This window comes from Microplitis mediator, chromosome 2 (assembly GCF_029852145.1).
Source record: "Microplitis mediator isolate UGA2020A chromosome 2, iyMicMedi2.1, whole genome shotgun sequence".
In the NCBI taxonomy this organism is placed as follows: Eukaryota; Metazoa; Arthropoda; class Insecta; order Hymenoptera; family Braconidae; genus Microplitis; species Microplitis mediator.
This window is the reverse complement of record NC_079970.1, coordinates 3,723,899-3,742,266: the sequence shown is the minus strand read 5'-3', so window position 1 is coordinate 3,742,266 and position 18,368 is coordinate 3,723,899. Positions and strand designations below refer to the sequence as shown.

The following is an 18,368-nucleotide window of genomic DNA, read 5'->3' as shown; positions in this document are numbered from 1 at the left end:
AAATTATTGTTAATTGAAATTGTGGACGTAAAATTGTGTAATTTTTAAATAAATTACACTGTAAAAAGATCGGTGTTTAAAATGGATTTATTTTAACTCCGCGCGGTGTTAAAATGGAATTACACCGGTGTATGAAGCGTAATTCGGCGGTGTTAAAATACCGGTGTTAAACCGGTATTAACTTTGGAAAGCTTATAAAACACAAAAAATATCTTGACACACACTCACGCACACATATGCGTGCGCGCACACGCCTACACATATGCACACACATATGCACACATTCCCAAAGTAAAGAATATTCACATCGGCGACGGCGTTATTTTTACACCACTTTCGGTGTTGAAATTTAACACCGCCAATTTTAACACCTAAACCACTTGGATTTACCCCAAAGTGTAAATTTTCCAGTTTACTGGAAAGTGTCTGGGAAGTGTCTTTCGGACACATTTCGAATACCTGTCAAAAACTTGCCAAAAACACTAATTTCACGTAATAAAACATTTCAATTAATAATAATATAATTTATTTAAAGCCGTAAGATGGACGGTGGCGTCTGAAGGTTCACTTAAAGTTTACAAGTCCAATGATATTTATGCCTGTAAACTTTGATTACTTGAAATTGGTTATTTGTCAGTTTTCAATCAGTAATCTATCGGTTATCAATCAGTCATCTCGATGGAAAGTCTATAGAAAGTGTCTGGAAAGTGTGATTTTTTACAGTATACGTATAACATAAATAATTATTTAAATAAGTACTTAGCAAAATTGAAATATCCTCCAAATAATATTCATTAAAATTTTATATTTTTTTTCTAATTCCTATACGTGGATTTATTTTTTTACACCGATTTAACACCGGCAAATTACACCGCCTACACCAGTGTTATTTCATTTTAACACCGCGTGGTATTAAATTGAGTCCATTTTTAACACTGCTCTTTTTAAAGTGTAAGTAAAGTTTCGTTTTTAATAAATAAGCTAGTAGCCGTACATATTTAAACTGTGAAATTTCATCCTACCAAAAAATTGAGTTTTCTTATATTTTACCTGGGGATATACATATATATTTAAAACATAACTTGGCATGGTTTTTTTATTGTCGAGGTGAACCGTTAAAAAATCCAATATAGCTAAAGTGTAAGTTGAAGAACAGTTGCGAGAGATGTTTGAGATGAAATTTAAAAATTTAAGTACTTTTTACGAGAAGATTTAATAATTTTGAAGAGTAAATTATATAATAGATTAATAGGATGCATTACCTGGGCTTGGACTGCGGCTAAGTGTAAATGGGCAACTCCTAAATCGAAACGTTTCATCGAGATATCTTCTTGAAGCTCGGCGGCTTTTGTGAAAAGATTACCCTCAGCACTTCTGTAAAGTAAATTTTTTTTTTTTTTAATCTATAGAAATTCAGCCCTGAAAGTTGGACGGATTGAGAGGATTAAAGTTGATCTCTACCCGGGAAAAAATAATTTAGATCAACGTAAATCTAATTCTTTCAAATTTAAGATCTACGTTGATTTATTAAGATCAACAAATCCATAAAGATCCTCTTTAATTTATTTTTTTAAAACTCATTTTTTATCCGGTTTTTGAATTTCTTTTAAAATAAAAATTTTTTATTTCTACCACTTAAAAATTTTCTCTTTTTTAGCTCAACTTAAATCTCATCGTAAATAAAAATTTTTCTCCCGGTTTTTACATGAAATTATTAAAATTAATTTTTTAAATTATTGTTAGATTTGATTAAGAAAGACGTAAATTAATTATTTATACTCACTTGCGTTGCATTCGCATCAGAGCATCCAAAGAATCCTGAAGCCTTCCAATTTCAAGTGTAAGAGAGTCAGCCTCGCGGCGCAAATCATCAAGATTCGGTTGACTGTTGATTCCAGTCGGTACCAATTCATCCCTCAAGGCAGGCACCTGATTAATTTTTTCCATCGGAATCTGTTCGGGTGGTGACGGGGGTACGAACAGCCGCCGCGGTGGTTTTCTATAAGACAATTCGTGATTATTAATTCCCACTGATCGGTCATTAAATTTTCCAATTAAATTACATAATTAAATCCTAGTCGTTGAATAAATTTGTACGTTAATTAAAGACAGCAAATCAGATCAATAATTACTGGGTAAAAATTTTTCATCTGTTAATTAGATAGCAGTAGATTTGATAAGGTATTAAATAAAAATAACCTGGGCGTTGTGCTGCTGGCAAGATTTTTAGCAATAACTTGTAGATCGTTTTGAGCAGAGACATTTTGAGCTTCTTTGACGATTACTTGATAACGTTTATTTTGTTCAGTGACCCGTTCACCGGCAGCTTCGGCAATCCTAGTAACGCATCCGCACGTAAGCCCAGAAAGTTCCTCGTAAACCTCAGCCATTTCGCCGAGCAGAGCTGGCAGACAGTGAAACTGATAACGCTCGACAATTGCATTGGTTGCACGTAGTTGAAGTACGTAGGCATTGTGAGCTTCAAAGTAACCTCGTTTTAGATTGTTTTGTTCCTGTTCGCTTGTTGTGCTCTCGTTAATACTCAAAAGAGCGCCATATGCGCGCTTGTAATCGACCCTTGCGCGCTGTAGCTTCTCCTCCGTCTTGCTCACCACTTGCTCGTACGCTTCACGGTGCGCAAACACCTGGGGACAACATCAACATATTCAAATTCATATTATTTATTGTGTTAGATATCGTTTATTCGTGAGATATCCTCATGGTCATAAATCAAGCGGTGCGACTTTATATTTATGTCGTCCTCGAGTTTTTGAGGGAACCCTAGATATAATCGGGTCTTTTTAGGGATAATGCGGTAATGTGTCTTTAAATAACTTGAGTTACTTTATGTTAATTAATTGCTAAAGTTTTTAAAATATTGCTGTCTATAATTTATCGTTATAAAAAAAAATTAGTTTTTTTTTTTTGAGTAATTTTAAGGCTCGCTTTGAATTTTTCAAAAAATACATTATAATTTTCGTTTAAAATTTAAGTAAAAAAATTTAAGTTCGTTCACTTCCGGTTGAGTTTAAAATTTTTTAAACAAATAAATTATTTAAAAAATTTAAATTGAATAAAAAATTATTTAAACTGATCACTAAAGAAAGGAATAAATTTTGGAATTTTGAGGATTGTTAAAATTTTCAGTCGTTCATCTTATCAATAAATTATTTGCTCAGAGTGGATTTAAAAAAAAATGAAAATTGAACTTTATAATTTTTAAAATTGATTAAAATTTTAAAACAATAATCAAAGTTAACTCTTATTATTTAAGAAAATATTAAAACCCATAAATTGATACAAACTTTTCGTGACTGTATTTTCCGGTAAAAACCGGCTTCTTGAACAGGCCGTGAAATTTGTTGTTGGAGAACAGCAGCGAGGTCCAATTGTGCTGCGGCGTCGGCTTCAATTTGCCGTAGGAGGCTTTCCCAAATACGTCGCATTCCGCCGCTGCCGGCGTCGTTCCGAGCTTCGCTCGACCTCCCACGGAACTCGTCGACAAGTCGACGTACATTGGCCGCGTGACTCTCAATCGCGCCCCCGAACTCTTGGGCGAAGTCGGAAACTGAAAATATCACGTTTATTATATAAAAACAAAATATACTATAGCATTTAAATTTTAATATTAACATGAACTATAAATCACCGGATGAACATAAAGTATAATAAAAACAAAGAAAAAATGGCGTAAATAAATTTGATTATTTATAAAATTTATTTTATGCACGTCAATAAACAACCAAACAACTTTAATAAAACTTGTCTACAATAGGTTCGATATAAAAAATAAATGTACATCTTGACATTGTTATCAATCATGACAATAATTCAATGTCTCGGATACTTTTTTGGCTCATTGTCAAATGTCCAGTAGCAATAACTGTTTTGGACTCGAGCCTGTCAAGGAAGTACGTTATCTGACGTAAACATGTTACCCTCTATACTTTATTTTTTTTTTTTATAAACTCTTCACTGTCATTGACATTTTTCGACAAACATTAAAACTAAAACAATAAAAAAACTATTAAGTCTGCCCAAATATATCCAAGACAGTACTGCCTATATATATATATACTCCAAGACTTTTTTTATTTTATACCTTTTTCTTACTCGCAAGCTTGTCTCTTCCGATATTAAACGCCTATCGTTAATGTCAACGATAATGTCCTTCTCACCGTTAAAATTGTAACTTTATCATCATCACTAATCGCGCTTCTTTACCCACACTCTGACATCATATCATTTTTAACTCAATTTACTTATAATTATATTTTTTTTTTATTTTCGACCCGATGTTATCTCAGCAGCTTTCAATTCAACATACGGCTTTACATATTTTTTTATTTTTTATGTCATCGTCAGCAGTATGATAATCATTTATATTATCGATTACACGTGAAAGCATAAAAATAAATCGACAGAGTACAAGTTTTTAAAACCATTTGCAATATATCGTGTCGCATAATGTCATAAATGAGTTCGTTAGCAGAGGCTATAAGGTAGATACGTATAGAACAAATATATGTGTAGGTATATGTATACATATATACATATATACATTACCTTGGAGCTCGAATTCAAATCAACGGACATAACAGCTCGACTAAACCTCGGTCTTACCAATTTACCATTGGCAATTATACAATTTGCCATCTGCTAATTTATCAAATCAGTGCACTCTCACTTTAGCTGCCTGTGAGATAGTGATTGTGCACAGGTGTGGGTATGTTTACTCAATTCTTGATTTTCACAATAGACTTTGTCAATAATCAATATCAGAGAACTTTGACAATTATCATTCTCAATAATTTAATTATGACTATCGATATATATTTGACGTACGTCAAGTTAAACATTTTGACATCTACACAAGTTATGACTTGGGCAAGTTTTGGATGCATATTAATTCAGAATCTCAAACATAGTTCTATTTATAAAAGAAGTTAATTAAGTGAAATTCAAAAATTTATCGAGAATACGCTCGGATAAAAATAAAATTCCTTTAGTTATTTTGTGAGCGCGGTTTTTAAATTTTATTTTTAAATCCAATTACTTAAAATTTAATCAACTTTACAACATCGTCCAAAAATTTAATCTCATTATGCGGAGGCCTTTCCAATTATTTGATTACTCTTTGCAACTTGTTTGTTTTCAAATTTCAAAAAAAAATGTAATGCCAATCAATTACTTTAATTATAATTATTTTTAGTGAGCTCTCATTAAATAGAAAAATAATCATTAAAAAAATTTTTGATCCAATTTATCACTTGTTTCAAAAAATTAATTAAAATTTATATCTTTTAAAAATTATCAAATAAACAAAAATTTTTAATTATCATAATTAACTGAATTTTTTGGATCTTAAATTAATTAAAAAAATTTTTGATCCAATTTATCACTTGTTTCAAAAAATTAATTAAAATTTGTATCTTTTGAAATTATCAAATAAAAAAAACGAAAAATTATCATAATTAACTGAATGTTTTGGATTTTAAATTAATTAAAAAAATTTTTGATCCAATTTATCACTTGATTCAAAAAATTAATTAAAATTTGTATCTTTTAAAAATTATCAAATAAAAAAAAAGAAAAATTAACTGAATTTTTTGGATCTTGATAAATATCACTATCAAATTAAATCATCAACTCTGACTTTTTATTTCATTTGATTGTGGCTTTTTGATACTTAATCATTTTTTTAATAAAAAAAAAATATTTTTAGATATCATACTAATTATAATGTTAAAAAACGTAAATATATAGAGTAATTTGGTATGATTTTCACGGTAACAAAACTATATGTACGTATTTTGAAGCAAAGCCAAACTGATGTGTATATGGATGGATAAATATATATAAAGTTTAGTTGATGGTGATCATCGACTCTAGTGTAAGCAACAGCTGCATCGTTGGTGACAGTTCACTGTCGTATTCCTGATACGCTTACGCGTACGTTTATATATCTAAGTAAAGTGGCTTTAGAGTATATAAACCCACGCGATGTGTGTAATCTAACGAACGCAACTTCTTGGATGAATAATAATTGCTAGATTATTTTGGTCCACACCTTCGTACCCTTGACGTCATTACGTCAGCTATCATGACGATAGTCAACCATTAAATATATGTGTATTTATTACTGCACACTTGCCAATTCATCCGACTTATTGTCTTTCTTCCTCTTTATTTGTCATAATAAATATAAATATAAATATAAATATAAATAAATAAAGTAAAATATAAACAACCAGCGAACATCATTAGTCACGTGTCAATGGCTAGACAAATATTTATCGTCAATCGAAATTTTGTTGTTTCCTGTCATTTAATTGTTCCATTCAAATGACGGAATAACAGAACAATTAAACCGGATTAATTTGAATTAATTTTGAACAAAGTGTACTTTTGTTGTGTAATGAAATATGAATTTTTAAAATGGAGTTTAAGCTCAAAACTTCGATGTCTGAATACTGAAAAAAAATTTATGCTAATGACTTTTATATTAATAATTTATATATAATTTTTTTTTTATAATTACTATTTTTTACGGGGCATTAAAATTGAATTTTTAATTTAAATGAATTAGTTTTGTTCAATGGGACAAAATTGAACATCAAAAGTTTTTTTCATAAGGACATTAATAAGGAGATTAATGTAAAGTTTGATTCGCGGTTGGTGAAAGAAAAATATGAAAACTGGAGGAGGCTGGGGAAGAAGTTTAAGATGATGGAGAAAAAGAAGTAAGAGGAAAAAGTTTACTTTTTTTATTTTTTTTAAATGACTTACAAAGACGGTTCGTGCCATTTTCAAGTTGCTCGGCAGGTTGAACTACGTCTCGACCTCTTTCTACGCTCTCGTCGTTGTTTCGCCAGTCACATGAACTAGCGATTTATTTTTTGGGTACAAATGTATTTTTTATTATTTATACATCTTGAACATTGAAGCTCAATAATTCGCTAGCTAATAATAATATTTTTAGTATGAAATTTAAATATAATTATAAATTTTGTGCGAGAAAATATGTAATATAAGTTTTAATATTTTTGCACGGTATTGAGGTAAATCTTTAGTTTACACGATGATCCAATTAGTTAATCTACATATTTATAACTCGGTGCTTCTGAGAAACCTAACTAAATCATTTTTAACAAATTACGAAAATTTTCATACCACTAAACTCAGCTTTTCGTACTCAACTCTCATTACTCAATTTTATTCTACTTCACGATTATTATTATTATTATGAATGGTTGGAATAAAAATAATATTTAAAATTACTGATACTTATGAGAATTCTATTTAAATTCTCCAGAATCATTCATACATTTAATATGAGATAAATTAAAAATTTTTACTTGATAGTATTATTTTATTCTCTATGGTATTCAAATTACGGCTGAGCAAAGAGATTTATTGATGTGATTATAACTTTTGAATTCAGTCATTTATATTTTATTCTATTTTATTTTCAAAGAAAAATTTTAAAACTGAATTTTTTTTTTTTGTAACTAATGATTTCTTTTTAATACGAACTGTCGACTTACTGCTTGAATTAAAGGAAAAATGACAAATTAAAAGTGTCCGTTTTCAAAAGCAATCGAAAAAAAATTTTCAAACCCATGGAGATTTTTGGTTACGAGTTTCAAATAAATTTTTTTCACTATTGGATCCTTAAAATTTTTGACTACTTACGTACAAATAGTTTTTTACTTACACTGAAAAAAAGGTTTATTTGAGCCGACTAACATTTATTTGAGCCAAAGATATCGTATATTTGGATATGGCCAAAGAAATATTTAATTGTGAGAAAGTAATAATATAATTGAGTAACTTAATTGCGTGAAATAAGTGATTAATTTGGGGTAAAGAAATGATCCAATTGCTGCTAATAAAGGTTAGTTGGGCCATGTGTTCATCGCCAAATTTTCCGTTATTCGTCACAAATTTGATATCTTTACCACAAATATATCATTTACTTACCACAAATAAATGATATATTTCAGTCAAATTACAAAATTATTTGAATCAACTGCCATATTTTGTTGTACCAAATATGACAATTTGTCATTAAGAAATATTCAAAAAAAGCCACAAATAAATTTATTTATTTGGGACAATTATTTTTTTTTTTTCAGTGTATTAATAAAATTAATGAGTAATTGAATAAGTAAATAAATAAGATTTTTAAAAAAATTCAAATGTCACTTGACATGTCTGCCCTACAGTCATTTTTATAAACCACCAAAGCTTTTATTCCCGAGAAAAATAAATTTAAAAATACAATTTTAAGATATGCTTAACATGTGTCTTGACAAGTTCAAGACCTAGATTTGTACAAGATGCCTCTACATAAAGACCTCTTAAATTTAAACCAGGACACATTGTAGCCTTTGTCGCGAAAAACGAATTTCAGAACACACGATATTCAAAACCTTTACCTCGCCTATTTAATATAACGCGCGAAAATGATAAAAACCATGGAATAAACTTTCTTATTTCAGGTCACTACCATCTGCCAAAGCAACTGAGTAAAAATAAATCATTAATAGCCCGTAAAAAAAATTAGTGTAAGCACAACAACACATCGTAAATCACCATCATCAAAAAGATAAAATATATATCCAAATAAAAATATTAAAAGTCCCAGGTATATAAGCGCAGGTAAACAAAGACATATTTATTATTTATCCATATAAAATATGGGTTATTAAATTTACTTAACGAGCGTGTACAATCAACGATCAAGGGTCACGCTAAACAAATTTGATTTCTATCCTTCTTATACTCATACTTATACCCCCTACAGTGCATTAACTTGCTCTCCACGTGTACCGAGTACGACCTCCCGCTAAAGTTCACGGTGCATTTATTACTATTTTATTAGGGAGGTAAACGAGAAAGCCAAGACACGAAATTTAATATTCCATTACTATTACCCCCATACATATATATCAGTACTATACACACGAACAATGATTTGGCTATCATATGATTGAATAATCAATTGATTAATGTCTGCTGCCTGTTGCATGGCCAATAAATAGAAAAAAATTCACTTCCCACAATTATTAATATATATATCTAGAAATAAAAAATAACAAGTGTACATTAAATAAATAGCATGATATTAATATTACATGGAAAAATAGCGGTTTTTTTTTTCAACCCCAAGAGAAAATAATAATAATCGTCACGTCATTCTTTATCAAGTTAAATGGAAGTAGTGCGGTTAAAATGTTTAGGAAAAAATTGTTAGCCATGGGGGAGGAATAAACGATTCATCCAGTGTGTATAGAGCTTATCAAGATAATAATCTTCTGTATATATTTTTGTGTATATATACATATATGTAAGTAAGTTTATATTATTTAAATACGGAAGGAGTGCGTTTTACATCGAGTACTGAGTACAGAATGAGCAGAGTATATATGTTTAGTCAGGAGTTGACCTGAATTCAGGTGGGGCAAATCAATACTTTGCCTGCTCACCTCGCAGTTACCGTGGCAACGGGACTCCTTCCTTTATTAAATACAACATGAAATTTATATTATGTGCGTGAGATCGTGACTCGTCAAATAAACATTAAACTTGACAGCTCAAGAGAACTTTTGACGAAGGGTCGCTGAGATCTCTGAAAGCTTATTTGCTTGCTCTTTGATTGTATGCTTTTGTATTTGGTTAAAGTAAGACTTTATAAGGTCTAGTGCACGAGTGAACGCGCGAAAATTACCGCTGAGTGCTGCTACGGAGGTAAGGTTCAATCTCACGTGTCCGGAAATAAATAAAAGGAAACGTAAGAAACAGAAAAGCCTGGGGTTTGACCAGTGAATTTTTTATGGGTGAAAAAATACCGCAAGTAAATAAGAAAATATATTAAGTCTTTGAGAAAATGTGTAGATCGATTATTCCTTCAAGATTTTCTATGGAAACTGATCACAGTGACCTTAATTTTTTATCAAGGGGAGATTCTGCCGGGAAATTACAAATAATACTGATGACCAGATAAAAGTAGGCCGTATATTTCGGGGAAGTGACAGAATAATGGAATTTACTTAATGAAAGTTAAAGTTTTTGTAACCGACTGTCAAAATAACTTGTATTTATTTTATAAACAAATATTAAATATATAGAGCTAATAATATTGTGCTTTTGTGATCGTTATTTGAGTCAAATTATTCATTGAAGAAATATTTTTACTAGATTATTTGTCAGAATATTTTGACTAGTTGTTTCTACTCACCATCAATCATGCACTTATTTTTTTTTTTTACTGAAATGTATTGTTGGGTAATTTTTCAGCAAGCTACATATGTGCATGTAGATTTTCAAATCAACTAGCTGTAAAATGATATTATAAATGTATTTTGTACTCCGTTACCATCGAAACTATTAATTTTAGTATTATGAATTAATAAACAGAAATGTGTGCGTCTAATTAATAGTAAATTAAATATTTATTGATAGCAAAAATTTATTTAAATATTTAAAAAAGGGCAAAATGAATTTTTAATTTATATTTCAAAAATTTACCCGGGAATCGCTTCAAAAAATTTTTTCCACGTTTTTCAATTAATGCCCTTAGTAAATTTCAATAAAAAAAATCTTTTCTGGTTTTTTCAAAATATCCCATTTCATCCGACTAAAAAAGTTATTTTGTTACCGTAATTTAAAATTTGATTTATTTTCAAATTTGACTAATTCTTATTTTTGAAAAATTTTTTTTTCTAATGAATGCTGTCGGGTTATTACCCGCATGAAAAAACTTCATATGTGAAAAAATTTACTTTAAAATATATGAATATTATATATTCATATATTATAAAATATATAATATAATATTATACAAAAAGAAATATATTATTAAAAATATATAATCTAATATATGTAAAAAACATATATTCATAAATATATATATTTTTGCCGCCATATATTTATCACATATTCACCATATATATTTGTATATATTTTTAACAATATATAGCTTTTCCAGGCGGGTATTTTTGAATAAATAATTAAATGAATTTGAAACCCGATGCATTATTTTCTTAACATCCCCAACTGTTGCCCCTCTGGCTTATTATTATAAATGTATGTGTGTTTATATATTTAACGTATAAATAATATTTCATACGCGGAGTTGGATACAGTAAATATGTCAAGCAACAGCATTCAAGTGGGAATTAGTTAATTAAAATTGAATTTGAATAACCTGTCCGCTGAATATTCCGCGGTCTGCTATTTCAATATAAATTTTATATACTCTCAACCTCTCCCATCTCTACTCCGTAGCTTTCAATCAATTGCCAATAGTACTTTTACTGTTTCACATCCAACCTATTATATTTCATATTTCATATTCATTTTTTCTTTACATTCATCCATTCCGTCTCTTTTTTTATTATATGTAACATTGAAACATTTTTATTTATCAATAAATTCGGTTTCCAGAATATCGACGTCGAGCTTCCAGTAACAACAATACATCTTCCCACATTTACTTTATACTCATCTTATATTTCAAATGGACCGAAGATTTTTAAAAATATATGTACCAACATATTTAATATTTACTTAGAAATATATATTATCAATTTAAACCCCAAGTTTCTCTTTAAAAGTCGCAAGTAGACTCGAGAGCAAGATCAACGTTCTACTTTTCTTCAACAGAAGCCTGTGTAATTCACCAGAGTAATAGTATATAAAAAAAAAGCTCACATTTACTTGCTTGTGGGCTGTACTTTGTGGAATTATTACAAGTGGATTAAAGTACTTGGAAATTTATATATAAAAAAAAAAGGAAACAAATATTAATAATTATAATGGATAAAATTAAAGCATGACAACAAAAGTGAAAATAAAAACAATGAGAAAAATGACAATTATTAGTATTTAAAAAAGTACTTACCAGTTTGGACGAGCTTAAGAGCATTGCCATTATGTTGTTTGAGAGGTTCATTGAGAGTGGCATGTGTCAGATCCTTGAAGGGATTATTACCCTCTTCGCCGTTTCGATTTTGCATAATCGGGCTGTTTAATTTTTTTTGACTACTCACTGAACTCATTAACTTCTTACTTATACTAAAGTTTCTTATATTTTTTTTATTTTTATTACACTGTTCAGAAGTTACGCTCAATGTACTATTACTATTACTATTACTACTATTTTTTTTCTTTTTCTGTTTATCACTGAAATTTTTAAAAGTTTTTAATTGTCTCTGTTTAGGTTTTTCTTCTCCGTCAAGGCAGTCATTGTCATGCTGTGATTTTTCAATTACAGGTGTTACTGGTGACGAAGATGGAGATGAAGATGGAGATTGTACTGAAGGAGTATACGAACACGTCAATGAAAAACGACGAATCGGATTATCGTAGATTCTGAGGAGCTCGTCGGCCGGATAGATGACGTACATGCCCGGTCAAAATCGTATAAATTATTTTCCTTGACGACCCAGTGGACGTTGTTCCCGGATGCGCAAACATCGCGCTTATGCAATTCATCGTTTAACGAATTCTCAATGTGTTTTTTAAAACTCTTGCTGTTAATATTAAACTTTTTTCTTATTTTAATTAACACTGACGGTGATAATAATGACAGCGACTCAAACATGATTTCCAAAAGGATTATTAACTTATTTTACGTTCAAACATTTGGAAAATTTGATTTTTGTTTTTTTGCAACGCAGATTTACTGACATAAGTTATTACACTTGTGAAATTTGTACTGTGAGATCATTGATTACATCTGTAACATTTTTAAAAATTTATAACAATCAATTAAAGTTTTTAGTGAGAATTGAATATCAGTAAATAAAATAATTAAACCCATTGGGAATGAGTTTTAAAATTTTTGTTCGAGCTGAGGAATAATTTATTTGATTTCATTTTAAAGTTTCAGTCTAATTAAATTAAAAACAAACTACACATTCTGTAGTAACTTTATTAATTTTTAAGTAACTAACTTGTATATAAATTATTAAACCAAATTATAAAGTTTTCAGATGTTAAATACATTTTAAATTAAAATTAAATTGATAAATTTTGCCGACTATTTGAAATCACTCGACCGGATATTCTTTAGTTTATAAAATTTTATTTTTAATCACGCAGAGATTACGATAACTTTTATAAATGAGTAATTAGCGATAATTTATATTTAAATTTTTAAATTAAAATTTCAGAGCTGAGTTATTTAAGGGGTATGGAGCATGAATAATTGAACGGAAGATAAAAAAAATATGATAATCCGTCGATTGATTTTATAAGATTGCTAATTTTTTTTATTAAAAGGAAGAAATTTTTTATTACTTAAATTTTAAATGGACTGTGTAATTTTGGTGATTCACCGGGTGTTGGTTTTACTTGTGAGCAGCGTATTGGACCCGACGTTTCCAATAATTCCAATATCCCCAAAGGAAATCACATTAGTGACTTGGGAGAGTTGAATAGGAGGATAAAGTACTGAGAAAAAAATCTTATCACCTGGTTTTATAAAATACCTTTCGTTTTTACATTCCTCAGTTTATTATAAATTTTATTCAGACATTGTTTTCCACTATTTTATTTTTTATAAAGACAGTTCGTAGATACTGCGGGTAAGAAAAATAAATGTAAGCAAATGTGGGTGTCAATTAATTTAATACATTTTTCAAATTTTATTAAACTGCAAAAAAATTGGGAGTAAATTCGAAGTGATTACGGATTTTCCGGTGTTCCGGAGTCTTAGAAAAAATCACTACACATGCGGAGTAAATACGGAGTTTATTTTTCCAGCGGAGTAATTTCGGAGTGATCTTAATTTTACTTAAATTCAAATTTACTCTGATTCAGACTTTTAATTTAAAATAAACTTTCCTTCGGAGTAAATTTTACTCCGAGGGGATTCAATAAATAAACAGTCACCTGCTCCGGATTTACTCCGCAGATTTTTTACAGTAAAAATTTCTTTTACTTTTTGTAAAAAAAAATTTATCGGATTAAATAAAAAGAAGTCTATTATAAAATTATAAATATTATTGAAGTTTTTTATAAAAACTAGGTGATATTTTTTTATATATTAAAAATATCACAATTAGCTTCTATTGTGATCAGTGAACGTTCTTATTTTACTCGAATTACTTAATTTTTTAGTTCATTAATTTTTATTGAATTTACGATGGACTCAATATTTTTTTTATGAGACACCTAAAATACCAAACTGTAAAAAATTATTTTTTTAACCCAAATTAAAAAATTTAATGATTTTAAATTTAGACATTAATTAATAATCCAATTTTATTAATTTATATATTTTATTTTTTTCTTTAAAAATTATATATAAAAAAAAAGTGCCGTAGTTTTGATGTATAAGAATTTGCAATTAAAAACTCGTTAAGATAAATAAAAGTAATTTAACTTTAGAAAATTTTTTTTTTTTTCACGAAAGTTTTCTATTATAAAAATTTTATAGTAAAATATTGAGGTCCCACTAACGGAATATAGTAAATTAGTGTCGTCGGACTTCTTTATTTATTCTCAGCAAATTTAAATAAAATAAAAAATTTTTTTTATTTTGATAGCAAGTAATTTGAGAATAAAAATTGTGATGGAAACTTAAATATGAAGAAGCCTAATAACTTTCTAGTGACTGTTTACATATAAACAAAAATAAAAGTAAACTTTAAAACCATCGTCCTGCCGCAGTATACAAGTTTAAGCCCCATATGAAAGCAAACTTTATTTTTATTTTCTCTTGTCACGTTAAAATTTTTCCCTGACGTAAAACTTTACAACCATATACCAAAAGTTTAGTATACTATTTTTTAAATAATTAAATTAACTATTCCATTACCCGGGACATAATTAACGTCTACGAAGAATAGTCAATTATAATAAAATAACAAGACCCAGTTGGTGTTTTTGTTGATTAATTTATTATTAACTCACTAGCGATCTCTTGTCTGTAAATTATACTTGACTTTGTTTTTCATACTGTTATTGTTGATTAATAATAGCTGAGTTTGCGATAGACTATGAAGAATATATAGCAAAGAGGAAGAGTTTTTAAAGTGTCTGCGCTGATTGCCAGCCGTCAACCTCTGGTGCACGCGGATATTTTAAGAGCCAACAACTTCAAATGCGTAAACCCTCAAATTCTACATACGATCAACAAAAAATAATTACAAACATCCTCGACCTACTTATAATGACCACCGACATTCAGTTCCATTCAAATTTACCCGCCAACAAAATTTAAAAAATTAAATAAAAAAAATTTGAATTTGAATTCAATTGAATTCCCGCAGAAAATTCTGACTTTGATGCAATGTAACGATTCGGAGTAAAAATTAATTAAAAATATTTTTAAAAATAGTTAAGACATCGGAATTTGATCTTGATAATTTTAAGTAGATTTAAATTACAGCTGTACATTGAAACTGAACCGTCTGGCAAAGAACATCGTCGGAAGCTCGCACTGATCCGAGAATAACTAAAGTCTATTGTTTAATCATCGGAATGTTTTTTTTAAAGCTACAACCAATTCACAAGCTTTTTATATTTTACATACGAACTATCTGACGATTGAGCGGCAATTAAAAAAAAAATAAAATTTGAAATCGTTGGAATGTAAAAAAATCTATTGTTAATTTATAATAAAATAATTCAACATAGAGATCGAAAAAATATTTTAAAAACAAACTGACCTAGTGGTAAATGCTTGTCGCAAATAAAAAAAGGCATCTCGTTAAATTTTAAACTTCCGACGGTGAACCGAGAATAATTTTCGGATCGAACTGGCGATATCAATTATTTAAATGATTCGGTGATAAAATAACCGGCGATAAAAAATAGTAAAATAAAAATAAAAATATTAATAAATAAATAAATGAGTCGATTAATGGATTTAAGAAAAATTAAATATAAAGTGTTTGATAAAAATTAAAAAAATAAAATAATTGCAGCTATGAATATTAAATAATAATTAAAAATATGACAATTACGATTGTAATGGGCACTAGAAAGTAGCACGAGTACTGGACACTCGACATGGAGCGGAGGATACAGAGGTAAAGATTAAAAAATAGTAAGTAGAAGCAGTAGAAGAAGAAGAAGAATTTGAGAAAGAGGAACTCAAATAGTTGGCAACATTTAATATTCAGAGTGGATTTAATTATACTTCCGCTATATATAGGCGTGCCGGCCTAATAGCAACAAGATGCGGGAAGTACAAGAGCCTTCTTGTACATGCATTTACGTTATACTAAACCATTATATACTAATAAATTAACAAATATTTCATCCTCGATATTATTACCATTGCTCCAATAAATCTTATTTCATTTGCCCAAAACTAGATTTTTTTTCTTAAAACGTCAAATTACGGATAGTAAAATTAAATGCATGTCTCTTATTAATTAATTAATTTATTTATTTATTTATTAATAAAAAAATATTAACGTTACCATTAAAAATTCCAGGTGACGGAGGTAAAGACGTAAGTGACGGTCTTATCACAGATGTAAAAATAAAAAACAAGTAAAAAATAAAAATGATTGTTGGCAAGATTGTTTAAGTTTCGAAGCGTCTCGAATTGGCCCGAAGGAATAAGAGGAAGAAATAGTCTAACAAGTACGAGTACAAGAAGTCTTTTGGCAAAAATATGTGTAATAAATTTGTATCTTGAAGATATTTAAAATTTTCACATTATCATTATATTTATTTTTGTTATTATACAATGTAGTGTGTATACAAATATAAACGTCGGGTGTTGACTAGCTAGTTAAGTTGGGCAGGTATATAATCGCGCAGAGATAACGTCCTCGCTGTACTGAGGTCCGCGCGGTACTGACTCTTTCTACTGACGTCTGACCGGGCACGCGATCTGTCCTCTTCCTCTTCTGCCAACGCCACCAACGCCACTGACGTTCTGTGCTTTACTTCCGCTACCCCGTGGACCTGTCGTCCTATGTAGTTGTAGATGTAGTTTGTAGTTTGTAGTTGGATATATATCGGTAGTGTAATACCACTTGAAAAAGCACACTTTCAGCTCCTGACTTGGCACTAATAATCTAAGGACTTTTACTACAATGGTGTGAAGAGTATTCTTGTCGTCACTATTTTTTTGTTCCCTGCTCTTGACAGTGTAGTTTTAATTGCCAGATTTTACGTTGGCTTTCACTATTTTAGTGCACTGTGACATTTTTCTAGTTGCCAATTTAGACTAAATATTTTCCTCATTATTTATTTCTACAACAACTAAAATTTAATTACAAAAATAGCTGATTGAGGTGAATTGGGCCAATTAGGAAATTCATTTTTTTTATTTAAATTACAATTATGCGCCGTTAAAAATCGGGAGTGATTACAGATTTTATTTAAATCTGAATTCACTCCATCACTCAGAGTTCCAAAATTTAAGAAAAAATCTCCGCATTCACTCCGATGCAAAGTTTTAATACTAAAATAAACTCCCCTTCGAAGTGAATTTTACTCCGAGGGGAGTAAATAAATAAACAGTCATCACTCCGGATTTAACCCACGTAATTAAAGGGGACTACAATTAAAATTATCAGTTATAAAGAAATTACAAACGAAGGGGAAAATTTTGTAAAAAAAATTTATGTAAATTTGAATTTGTAATTTAAAAAAAAAAATAAAAACCGGTGATTCTACTGCTCTATTTAAAAATTTATAATTACACGCACCTACGAATTATAATGAAAATTATAAAAGCTATCTTTTTTATTCATGAAAAGTAATTCATTTAATTTAAATCCTCGCATTTATTTTTAGCAGTACATTTAGCCCAATTACGCGCAATTACTTTTATAAAATTAAAGTTTATCATTAATAAATCATAAAGAATAAAATAGAACCGAGATTTCACAAAGCAGCTTAAAATTTTTTATTCTAATTAATTAAGACTAAAAAAAAAATTTTAATATTGAAATTTAATTAAAATTCCAATCTAAAAATAATCAATCACCTCGATATTCACCATAAGTCTAATTTTATATTCATTAACTTGGTTGTTTTTCGCAATTTATAACAAACACTGACACTTCAGGAGTATTTGTCACTTACAATATCATGAAAATTATAAAATTTATGTCAATGTCACGTAACAACAGCTACAACTATAAAAATTTCACAACTATTTTATTAAACAAACTGAATTACCGGCCACCCAACGCAATATTAAATTTAACTATTGCAATTGTAACATAATAACATCATAAGGAAATAAATATTTCATACTATTATTTATATGACGACAAATTGTCACACGCGTATTTTAATTTTAGCATTTAGTTGTTTTTAAGTAACTAATTTTGCGCACGCGTTACTTTTATTCGCGGTCTAACACTATATATATATTTCATCTCTTC

The 18,368-nt window shown here is 29.1% G+C and overlaps 1 protein-coding gene across 8 annotated transcripts in view; it reads right to left on the bottom strand.

Annotated features, from left to right (window-relative positions):
* Positions 1-18,156, bottom strand: part of LOC130663857 (uncharacterized) — a 38,006-nt gene extending 19,850 nt beyond the window's left edge. For 2 of the 8 annotated variants that reach the window (XM_057463371.1, XM_057463376.1), the window contains exons 1-6: positions 16,443-17,201; positions 11,909-12,745; positions 3,306-3,568; positions 2,200-2,645; positions 1,784-1,999; positions 1,263-1,374 (exon numbers count right to left, since the gene is read on the bottom strand). In XM_057463371.1, the coding sequence (XP_057319354.1) occupies positions 1,263-1,374; positions 1,784-1,999; positions 2,200-2,645; positions 3,306-3,568; positions 11,909-12,413 (1,542 nt within the window). In that variant the 5' untranslated portion in view covers positions 12,414-12,745; positions 16,443-17,201. Of the gene's footprint in view, positions 1-1,262; positions 1,375-1,783; positions 2,000-2,199; positions 2,646-3,305; positions 3,569-11,908; positions 12,746-14,830; positions 14,953-15,683; positions 15,824-15,980; positions 16,002-16,442; positions 17,202-17,965 lie in introns of those variants that run through there. The other 6 variants (XM_057463372.1, XM_057463378.1, XM_057463377.1 and 3 more) reach the window with 6 other exon arrangements.
* Between the last annotated feature and the right edge of the window lie 212 nt (positions 18,157-18,368).